Source organism: Alexandromys fortis, unplaced genomic scaffold (assembly GCF_014885135.2).
Source record: "Alexandromys fortis isolate MF-2015 unplaced genomic scaffold, M_Fortis_MF-2015_v1.1 scaffold_112, whole genome shotgun sequence".
Lineage (NCBI taxonomy): Eukaryota > Metazoa > Chordata > Mammalia > Rodentia > Cricetidae > Alexandromys > Alexandromys fortis.
Genome location: NW_026068013.1, coordinates 1,402,846 through 1,415,079, shown reverse-complemented (window position 1 = coordinate 1,415,079; position 12,234 = coordinate 1,402,846). Strand labels below are relative to the sequence as shown.

General features: G+C 41.7%; 1 protein-coding gene across 1 annotated transcript in view; it reads left to right on the top strand.

The window, feature by feature from the left end:
• Positions 1–12,234, top strand: part of Arhgap42 (Rho GTPase activating protein 42) — a 227,323-nt gene that overhangs the window by 123,495 nt on the left and 91,594 nt on the right. The window contains exon 4 of the mRNA XM_050162229.1: positions 10,293–10,364. Within this exon, the coding sequence (XP_050018186.1) occupies positions 10,293–10,364 (72 nt within the window). The remainder of the gene's footprint in view (positions 1–10,292; positions 10,365–12,234) is intronic.

Here is a 12,234-nt window from a genome sequence, read left to right as displayed (position 1 = left end):
CTGTCCTTATTTCCTATCACTTTAAGTTTTTTCACATTTGACTATCTTCCTGAGCTTTAATATACACACTGCATGAGAGGAAGGACATTGTCCTTGAGAGTTTTTGCTTACAATAGCTGATTTACATTTATTAACTCAGGAATTGGTGGTTGAGACATTGTAAGCTAAAACCATAAATACATTGACTTTGGTTTACCACACTTAATTTACAATTAACTGAATCTCGCCTGGAAGGTTATGATGTGTAGTTTACGTTTTCTTCTGATTGCACAGTAACCTTCACATTTTATATCATTTGCCATCTTACTAACTGACGGAGGAAAGTGCAGCCCACTGTGACCAGTACATTTTTAGGGAGGAAACTAAAGAAGGTAGCTAAGGTGAGCTGGCGGCAAGCCAGAGAATGAGCCAGCAAGGAGGCAGTGTTCACTGTGGTTCCTCCTGTGGTCTCTTGGCTGTGAGAGACCTACCTGATTTTAGGTAACCCTGCATGGAATAGTAAGTGGCCTCGCCTTGAGTCCCAGCCCTCCCTCAGCGACAGACTGAAATCTGGAAGTGTAAGGTGAAATAAGCACATGGTTTCTCTAAGTCGCTTTTTGTCACAGTTGTTCACAGCAACAGAATGAAACCAGGGCATTCTTGGTATGAAGCCATCTTCCCTGTTACAGGGGCGATTGTCTTTCCGAACACTAACTCAAAGTGGACTGGCAGCAAATCATATACCAGGCAAACTGCATGTTCCAGTGCAAGGATCAGGACCTTCACAAAGATGCCATTGTCGTGGAGAGGGTTTAAAGGAAAACTTGATGCCCCCCTCATTGCAGGTGGATAGGCTGTAGGTTCCCAGAGGATGTCCTTGGTGAGGGGCTTCAGTGAAGAGGCAGGATGTTAAGTTCCTGTCTAGTATCAATAAGCGCACTAGAATAAAGGCAAAACGAGGCATGAGAGCCCAAACTATTGGAGTTGCTGAGGAAGTAAACAAACTCTGTCAACTTTCTGATTCAGCCTCTGTTTATATGGTCCCGTAAGAATGAGGGTAGACTCTTCCCTCGGCCTCTGTTTATATGGTCCCGTAGGAACGTGGGTAGACTCTTCCCTGACTGGAAAGCATAAGGGTGACAAGAAGCTGTGTTTTTCATGACTCATTCTTCCAAGATTGTTTACATGCCTAATTGAGTTACTGGCACAGGGTAGCAAGTCATCGTCCAACGATAAGCATGCCATTGCTTATTCAGCCCCAATAAATGTCTAGGGTCAGGTTATTCTGCCAGAGAGCATTTAGTTTGCCTGATCTCCCTGCCCCATTCCGGCTGCTTACTCAAGATCCAGTTCTGAATGGTAATCAGAACTGAAAAAGAAGCAGTACATTCTAGAAGGTAATGCTAAAAAGATCATGACTTTGACCACCCCAGTAGAAAGTGATCAACATTCATTATTGGCCAGGGAAATTTCCTCCCAAAGTCTCAAAGGGAATCCATATAATTAGGCTTTATTCTTTTTAATGGTTCATAAAAAAAAAATCCTGTACTCAATCAGTATGTACATACATGAGATACACTTTGAGGCTGGAGCTGGTATTTTGAGTATGAAAATGCTATTAGCATGCACAAAGGTGGACCCAAAACTAGGCATATTCTCATTTAATTTAATAGGGGGTAGCTCAGCCAGTAGAGTACATCTTGGTACACAAAACACCCTTTTTATCAGTTCCAAACTCTGTATAAGCCAGGTGTGGTGACAAAAGCCAGCAATTTTAACCCAGAAAAGGAAGGGAAATCCAAAGTTCAAGGTTAGTCTTGGTTACTGAGCTAGGTGAAGGGCATTCTGGGCTCCTCACTCCATGAGATCATGTCTCAAAATAACTACATTCCCTGTCTACTGCTTAAGAAAGAAAGTGGGAAGCACACATGTGTGACTGGAGAATTGACAGATCCACAGCCGTCTTCCAGAGCAGAGAACTGGTTCGTATCATCTGGCAATCTCAAGAAATCCCTGAAGACTTAAACCAGAAACATTAAGGATAGATCAGGAGATGACACAGGCTGGAGCTTCTGGGGTGAGAAACTTTTTAGATTGATGGGAATGGGGCACGTGGACCTGGGAAGGAAAGGTCACTGTGAAATAGGCCCTATGGGTCATGTGTCCATTCTACTTTGGGTGAGAGACGACTTGCCATGTGTCAGAAGATGGAGAAGTTACGAGGCCTAGGACCAGCTCCTTCACTGAGGACCTTTGGATGTTGACCTAAGAGTTGATCAAAGCTGGGAACCAATGAATCTCCTTGTTTAGATACCACTGTGATCTCTGTGGGAAATCAAGTACAGGCAGAGGGTATGTGTGTGAAAGTTCATAGTGGAGATGCAGAAGGATGCTGCCGCAATCCCACGGACATGTAACGGGATGCATGTAATCCCACAGACATGTAATGGGATGCATGTAATCCCACAGACATGTATGTAATGGGATGCATGTAATCCCACAGACATATAACGGGATGCATGTAATCCCACAGACATGTAATGAGATGCATGTGTGCCAAAGGAGATGTGTTGGAAGGAGAGGCCATAGGCTTGGGTGTCTGGACAGGTTGTTGGTTCTCTAGCCTTCACTAGGTGGTGTCTGAAGTTGTTGTTTTCAAGATAGGTGTTGTCTATGTGGTCTTGGCTGTCTCAGAACTCACTCTCTAGACCAGCCTGGACCCAAACTCACAGAGATCCACCTGCCTCTGCCTCCTGAGTGCTGCAGTTAAAGGCATGTGCCACCTGGCTCCTGGAGGGGAACCTTGAGCATCAGTTTAACTAGCGCTGATCTGAAAGTGATTCAGACTGGAGGTGAAGACCAAAAGAGGTGAGAAGTTAATGGTGTGGTAGTAACTTCTGTGTTTTCTTTTGGGGTCTGCAGATAAGGAAAGGGAGTGTTGTTTCTCTGTTGCCTGCCATTCTTGAGAAGAGGCTCTGTGTTGTTTTGGTGAATCACTTAGACTTCTCATGCACAAGGGGCTGAAGGAATTTTCTCATTGAATTGGTCAAAAAAAAAGGATTTGGACAGCTGTCGAGTGTGGAAAACTGGCAGGTAGTTTATGGGTAGATCTGGATTTTAAGAAGACCAGGGACAAGTGTTACAACACATGGAACTTATTTATGAGGTAATCCTCAGCTATGACTGAGAGCCTGGGCTCGAATGCCTGGGAGAGTTGAAAGAAAAAAAATCCTACAAGATAAATCCTATCATTTGCAGATTTGCCGGGCTTGGGTAACTCCTGTTGCTGAGGGGTTTCTGCCCTCTCTACGAGAGAGACAGACTCGTTTGATCACTTTCCCCTGTTTTTATTTTTTAACAACACAGAAATTCAATCGGTTTGCTGATTTAATTAAGGAATTATTTATTTAGAAAGATTATTTTCTCTTCCCCATGGCTTCGAGAGATGTTTAAAATGCCTCAAAGCAGACTCTGCAGGGGTAGTTTATAGCACAGCCATGTTCTGCGCATGCATGCACGTGTGCTTGGGCACTTGCTCTCGGGGTCTGCTGTGACGTCTGGTGCTGTAGTCTTTAACTATAAAGTTCTAATTATGAAGTTTCCTGTGTTTACATCAAGAGAGCGTGTGACATGGAAGTGTTCTTTCAGGGAGACTGAACCAAGAATGGGCTGTATTCTTATGGTTGTTTTTAATGGGTACCCCCTTATTCCCTAATTTCCCAAACTTTAATTGGTACAGTTGCCTATGGGAAATACTTCTCCTTGAGATGAATCACTGTCTAGAGGTTTCCTTAACCTCCCTGGAGCCATGCAGATTCTTACCCCACTGATATTTTATTGCAACTGCTCCATAAGCCAAGAAAATCATTATTATTCCACTCAGCTTGACTTTTTTTCATATATCTAAACATGGCTTCAGCTCTGCATGAACCTGTATTTTGGAATGTATTCAGCAGGACATAACTTTCAAAATGATTTATGACTGGGGATAAAACATGTATTTTAAAGTTGAAAAATTCTGACAGCAATATGTAAGCTCACCAATCAAGTTCCATGGCTCTTTTGTTTTTTAATTGTTACTATTATTAAATATTATGGTTTGGGGTATACTGAGCCTTCATGTAATGGCATTGGGGAGCAGAATTTGTTTTTGGCCCTGTAGCAAATTCTTTATTCCAAGAAGTGTTCTAGCATACATTGCTAGAATGGTTAGCTGTTTAGAGTCCAACCCAGACTGACTTCAAACTCTGGCTTCGCTGCTTAAGAGGTATTAGTGACCTTAGGTAAATTATTTTATTTCCTTGGTTTTCAGCACTCTTACATGTGAGATGGGGATAATAATTGTACATCTCTCATCCCATAAAAAGCTCAGGATGCTGCTGCCTGGACACTCTAGAATACTGCTGCAGTTCTCCTGGAGAGACCAGCTTGTTCAGTGGTTCCCTTTATGCTTTCCGGCCAGATGCTCTGGAATTGTCCTATCAACGTATTGTTTCCCATCCTAAGATTGGTTATTTTCTCAAGAAGTGATTATTTGGTTTCAGGCAGAGGTGTGCTAGATAAAGTTAAGCCTTGCCACAGAGGCACACGTGTATAATACCTACATGCATGTGAAAACGTGATGTGCAGCCCTTGCTGGTTGCCACACTGCAGCCCTTACTCGTTGCCACGGTGCAGCCCTTGCTGGTTGCCACAGGGTAGCCTTTGTTGATTGCCACAGTGTAGCGCATGCGCAAAGGTTGAGCACGGGAGTTTGTCCTGGTACATCCCAGCCTGACAGAGCTCCCAGAAGTTTCTGCTCTCTCCCTTGGCAGGTAGTTTCTGTTTCCTTTTCATGATGCTCTGTCCCGCTGATTCCTATGTTCTTGGTGCACATCTCTACACTGACATCCTGCATCCCTCAGACTGCAATAAATAGCCAAGGAATCTCCCAAACAGTAGGATTGTGTTCATCTTTCTTGAGGTTTAAGCCATTTGAATGACCCAAATGCTATACAGCTGTGATTAAAATATGCTAACTCCTAACTACTAGGATGTAATTGCTGCCACAACACTTTGACTCTAAGGTTTAATTGGTCTATTTTCTTTCTTCCTACTTGCTTATGGAGACTGTCAGAAACTTATTTAAAATAATAACGTAGCAGCTTCAATCAAATGAGCAATTGTATGCCAAGGGCATTCTTTGTGATGGCTAGAAGGAAGGGCACAGCAAATTACCAGAAGAAATAGCATTCGGGTGCACTGCTGCTAGCTAAAGGTTTTTGAGCATACTGAATTATAAAAATTCACTTATTTGTTGAAACTTTCTCCTCCTGTCCTCATATATAAAGCCATTTTCTTTGAACTAAGTTAGTGTACAAAACACACACACACACACACACACACACACACACACACAGAAATATGCTGGAGGCTACAGTGAGCTCATCTCAGGGTACATCGTACTTCTGGGGTATGTGGTCCAGAGATGGGTGGAGATCCGTCCTTTAGGACTGTTAGGGATTATCATTGACCACCTCATGTAGTGTTAATAAGCAAGCAACAACACTGGAATCTAATAGTGGCGCCACCAGAGGCACGCAGGCCCAATAGGTCCCAGAATGTCAAGTGCTGAACGGAGTCACCTTACCAATAGCTACAAAGAGCCCTTTTCCTGGGCAGGGCAGGAGTGGCCATTCAGTCTGCTGAAAAAAAATCACAGAGATCACAACATCTCTTATCTCTCTGCCTTGAGAATTTGGGTTCTGAATGGTGTGCACGAAGCCCCTTTGGGATGGCCTTTGAGTTCACACCATCTTTTTAAAGTCTGAAAATCCTAAGTGCATACTTTGTTCAAAATTGGAAGAAAGTATCAAAGTAGACACAGTTACAGATGGTCGGACTAATTATTGTCAGTAGGCTTTACAGTGCCAAGTCGAATTTGAACTCTCATGTGTCTTGTTATTTCTAGCTGGAAAGCAACCCAGCTTTTTTTTTTTCTCGGATTCCTTTAAAGTTCCATTGTTTTCAATTTATACACTAAGAGACAGTCACCAGGCCAATGACAGAACAGACCCAGGGTAGGAGAGGACACCCCCCTCCCCCCCGCCATGCTGCAGCTGCAGGTGCTAGAGTTACAGGTTCATGGAACAAGAGTTTCCTCAGTGCTTCCAGGCTTTAAGAGCCCATTTGCTCTGGCACTGGCTCTTGTGCTGCCCACGCTGGCCTCACCGTCATGCTCTTGTCTGAACCTCCTAAGTGCTGGAACTATGGACACACAATGCTGTATCTGTCTCAAGAATATTCTGTGCTTAACCTCCCCCTAGGGATTGAACCCCCTGGAAAACAGCAGCATCAGAAGTTCAAAGAAGTACTTTTGGGTTGAAATATCTCAGCACTCATAACATGTCATCTGGTATAGCCTAGAGTTAAGATAATCAAATCAGAATAATCGAACATCTGTGATCTACATTCTTCTGTTGATTCTTTCATGGTTGAATGATTCTTTTCTTTCTTCACCATATGAGGACAGATGATTTTACTGAGGAGGAGCAAGCTACAATTAGACTCATGTTCTTTAGGAGAAGCCGTACACCCTAGAAGCAGAGACTTGCGGCCATTTGCCCATGACGACTGTTCTTGTGCAGTTATGAAGGCTGCCGTTAAAGATGTGCTAGTGAGAGGCCCCTCTTCCATTTGAATGACAGTGGTAGAATCTTCTATTTTTTTAAGAAGTGGCATGGGTGTAAATACACCCCATTTGATCAGCATGGCAAAGTGCATTTACTAGGAAGCAGTTAATGCTTCATAAATCTTAACAAACTTATGATAGACACTTATGTAAAGATTGAATTTCTGTAAATAAGCTACGAAATGAAGTCCTGTCATCATCTTCATTAGCCTGCTTTGAGTAACGTGTTCGATGTTGCACAGCTTCAAGGTGTAGGCTGAGAACGAAGTTCACATAGGACCTGGAGCTGGAGTCTGAGTGTGACCTTGCTTATCTTTTGAGAAAGGGTGGATTTATGGGCATGGTTCTCCAAGCGTTCATTTCTTTTCCCAATATATTCTTACAGGAAATGAGTATTGTTAGTAGTAAAAATAGATTTAAATGAAAAACATCATTAATTTAAGTCACAGTTGATGCTAAACAGGATGTCAGGAGTCACAGTGAACACTGGCCTGAACTGGAGAGTCAATATTCAAGTACTGAAGTAACAAGTTCCACTGAAGTAGGAATTAAGTGGCTGGCTGTGCTACCCAGACAGCTTGCATAGCTTTTCTTTTGAAAGATATAGATAGTTTTTTTTTCATTGTCATTTGCTGACATTAGAAAACATAAAATAGCCAGGGTGGTGGTGCACGTCTTTAATCCAGCACTTGGGAGACAGAGGCAATTGGATCTCTGTGAGTTTGAGGCCAACCTGAAATGCATTTCATTTTTGAGATCTGATCACTTACTATAGGTAAGTCCTGTCCATATGCTTTTCTTCCATACTGTGAATGAATTTTGATCTTTTAGTTATGGTTTAGAAGTACAATGGATTTAGTTGATGCCCTGGGAAAGGGTTGCAGTTTTTAACTGTAGAAAGTTGAGTTTAGCTGGGTGGTAGCGGTGCATGCCTTTAATCCTAGGCAGGTGGATCTCTGTGAGTTAATGGCCAGCCTAGTATACAAAGAGAGTTCCAGGACAGCTAGAGCTGTTACACAGAGAAACCCTGTTTTAAAAAAACAACAAACAAACAAACAGTGACAATGAAAGGCAAAGAAAAACTGAAAAGAAGAAAATAAAATTAGTGGATGCTCTAGGGGTAAGCCCTAGTGTAGACACTCACACCTTACCAGCACTTTTTTGTGTAAGATGCTGAAGAGGAATAACTGGGAAGGATTTTGAACAAGGCAAAGGAAGGATGCTGGTTTGTCATCCCAAATGGGAGCTCTGGTGTGTTCCGTCCCAGTTGTAAATACCACTGGGAAAAGAGTCCACTATTGTTGGGGAGACTCTTAGCAGATGTCTTCAGCATTCATTGTCCTGCGTCCTCTCAGCAGTGTGTCTGCATGAGCCACCTTCTGTGCATGGTGTCTATATTCATGTCACAGGATAGTACTTCTACAGTGAGGTGTATACACTCATGTTTCTTGTTCTAAGTGGCGTCGTCTGTTAGAGCCTCTCAAGCAGCTACGCTGACTGTCCCATAGAGCATCTTTATAGAATTGCTTCAGATTTGTGAGTGGTTTGGGTCTGTGAAAGTCTGAGGTGGTAACTTCTTGTTATTATTTAGAAAGTTACAGGATAATGACAGGCAATCAGTACAGTTAATGCTAAACTGTAGCTAGAACCAATAGCACTGCTTTTCCACCAGCTCCTGGGGGAGAGGGGAGTAAACATGTAAGGAATCTTTAAGATTCCATCCATTCAGTGACTCTTGTTTGGCTGACAGCTGCCTAGTAGTGAAAACCAGAAGCAGTCACTCATGTAGATGACACTTGACCATTCAAGGGCTATAGAAAATTGGATTATGTATATGTGGAGGGAAGGAATAACAATATTTCTAGAGGCTCTTCCCTCCTAACCACATACAAACAGCAGCAGCCTTGGCTGCAGAGTGGTGTCTGGTAATCACTGCTGCTGGTTATCAGAATCACCGCAAACAGCAAGAGGCACAAAAGAAGTAAATTTTCACAGACCTAAACCACTCACTCACTGTTTGATTTAATGTCATTTACCTCACAGTTACAGGACTCTGTAGAAATCACAATGGCAGAGTGGATTTAATAGGAAGAAGTAATGCTTTATAAACCTTAATAAACATTATAGGCATAAATATAAAGATTTAATTTCTTTGAACAAGGTAAAACAGGAAATCCTGTTATCATCTTCATTAGGCTGAGTTTGAGTAACTTGTTCAATATTGCATAGTGTCAGGGTGTAGGCTGAGAACTGACTGAGTTCACACAGGGCATGGTGTTGTGGTGTTGGAGTCTTTTATATGATTTGCTTCTCTTTTACTGGAAATAAGTGAAGTCACCCTTAAAATATTTTGAAGTTAATTATGAGCCAATATCTATAAAGATAAAGCTAAGGTTTATGTAATAAGTAAGATTATTAATGTCAAAATTACCAAGTTAGCTTTTTAAGACTTTAAATCTTCACAAATATTTCTCAAGAATATTAAGACTGCTTTTTCCTAACATACTCTTGCAAGGTCATATCAAATCAGATGATTCACAGATATGGGATCTCGATCCACCCGAACACTCTATACTCTGTGACCTGATTACATTTGCAATTCCAGGGTGAATTTTAGTAGACCCACCCTTCCTTCCTTCCTTCGTTCCTTCGTTCGTTCCTTCCTTCCTTCCTTCCTTCCTTCCTTCCTTCCTTCCTTCCTTCCCTCCCTCCCTCCCTCCCTCCCTCCCTCCCTCCCTCCTTCACTTCCTTCCTCCTCCTCCTCCTCCTCCTCCTCTTCCTCCTCCTCCTTCTTCACAGTGGGAGATCAGATCATTCATTTTGTTACTAGAGTCTTCTTTCTTGCTTTCTGAAAGTTGTGGTGTGTTTGTGTCTCTGTGTGTGTGTGTGTGTGCACGCATGTATGCATGCCATGTGCATATGTGTTATCCATGCACATATGCTTCAGCATAGTATCATGCTCAGGAGTCTCTGTCTCTGTTGGTTCAGTTCCTGGCACTCACATCTTGCATGCCCTTGCAGTAGTTTTGCTCATCCACATTGGCAGAAGCTATCTGTTTTCAAGTTCAAATGACTCCCCTCTTGGAACATGGAGATTAAGCACTCTTTGTGGAAATGAAATCAAGTACTGTTTTAGTTAGGGTGAAAATGCCAGGAGAGCCTTCAGGCGAATTCCAAGCCCAAGGAAACTCATTAAGTAGAGAAATCAAGCCTGATTTTATTTTGTACCTGTGGGACTCTCATGGCCTAGTGGCAAACGGAAGAGCTCTGCCAGTTTTAGTACGGTGCTCAAACTGGTGACATTACACCAATGTAATGAAAGGTATCTGTAAATTTAATTTAAAACTTAAGATGCTGTTTTCATAGGTAAAACTTAAAAGAAACATAAACATTCCATCTACAGTTTCGGTAAAATAAGTACTTATTTTGATATTACCTACATTGTTGTTAATATCAAGTGAAATCATACAGAAAAAACACTCCATTATTAGGATAAAAAATACAAAAGGAAATGTAAGATGTTTTAATAGAAACAGATCAGAGGATAAAAACTGCATTCAATAACTTGAAGGAACGAGACTGTTTTCAATATTATTGTCATGAAATTGTGCATAATTTAATATATGTGCATTTTTATTTTCAGATTCAAAATGCTAATGATGTATTAATTGCACCCCTTGAGAAATTTCGAAAAGAACAGATCGGCGCAGCTAAAGTAAGTGTGGCTTTTCCCTATGCTTCAGACATTCTCCCGATGATTAAAGGCGGCATAATATCAGATGGTAACGTTTTGAAGTTAGAATGACCTTTTAGAATATTTTATGTGTTTAAAATGACATCATTTTAACTGATGTTTTTTAGAGAGCTATTACGGAGCTGGAATTCTTAAAAAAATTATATTCATTTCTTCTCCTGAAGGCATATAGAGTATGCCTGTGTGCTATGGGGGTTCCTCCTGTCCTGAGGTGTAGGGAATATACCTTTGGAAGACAGGATGAGAATGAGAGTCTGTAAAATTTAAAGAAGCATGTCCTTACTGGAAATAAAATAAAAATTAGATTTACTAGGTACTGAAAAATCCATCAATGACTTAAAAAGAACTTTTATTTTCCTTTGTAATGTTTTTCATGATGAAGGTTTTGTGGGGAAAGCTTTAAATATATTTGACAGAAAGCCTTTGCATTGGTAATCATTGATTATGGGCCAGCCAAATTTGCTCCGAGTCTAATTTTGAAATTGACTTGAATCTACTCTCTTTAACTTTTTAATATTTGCATATTTATGCATTATTATTTATTTGTGTCTGCTCACACACATACTGTAGCATGCGGAGATCTGAGGACATCTTGCTAGAGTTGCTTCTTCTACTGTGAGTCCCGGGGATTGAACTCGGGCAGTCAGCCTTGCCAGCAGGTGTTTTTAGACGATGAGCCATCTCACTGGAGTCTGCTGTCTTAGACTTACATCTTCATTACTTGTTCAGTATCATGTAAATACCTAAAATGTGAGATTTTTTTTTACCACAGAAACCACTATCTTTCACCCCACTCTTTTTTGTAAATTTTATTCTTAGACAACTTTAGACGTGTGTGTGTGTGTGATATTATTATTCTCTCTCCCCCTCCCACTGAACTCTCAGCTTGCCCCCTCCTGTGTTTACCCCTGGTCTTCTCTATGTTGGACTTTGATGTAGTCAACCAATGACAACTGTCTCCCTCCATTCCAGCAGCGGTGTTTATTCTTCAGTGGGTTTTTTGGTCCCCTCTCCTCCATCCCTTTTGGCTGGAATAATGCACTATCTTACTCATTGGTCTGCACATCCCTATTTTAATCTTGTCCTGCTGGATCTTGTCATTCTTTCTCTTGGGAGACCTTCAGTAGTTGTGGCTTTAACAGAATATGTAATCCTAATACTATCTTACACAAGTTGGCCCCCTGCTATATTTTACTGCAGAAACAGGTATTAATTAGCTCGCCTTCCTCTGAATGCACCTGAGTGTCCGTATTCTTGCTCAGTTCTTTCCCTCTCCCTGGATTATTGCTTACCCTTTCCACCTTGAAGTCCTGGTGATGACTCCCACCATATGGCAGCGCCAGGAAGCAGCCTTCCTCATTCAGGCCTTTTTGATGCTCTTTTCTCATCTTCAGGTGACATTTTCCCTTTTCCTAGGTCTGAGTAGTTCTAAGCCCAGTGTGCCATAATAAATCATTAGTGTTTGTCTTAAATTAGAGTATTGTGCCCACATCTCTGCCCATTTAAAGCAGATTTCACATAAAGTGCAAATCAGAAGCCCTTCTGTTAATTAACTCAGAAAATATTTACTGTTCTCATGGTTGCCTAGGTGAGAAGTCTAATATTTGATAAGATTAAGGAATGCAGCTGGAAAAAGAGAGTCGTGATTCTTACCCTGTGTCCCTTACATATTGGTGGACAACAGACACCAAAGCCACAAAAAGTGCCCTGAAGCTTGAGACCCCCAAGGGGAGGATGATGTATAGGTTGCTCTGAGTGGACATCAGTGGTGTGGACCTGAAGCAAACCCGTCGCCCTGCAAGGGCTCCACTTCCGTGCTGACATTTCTGTA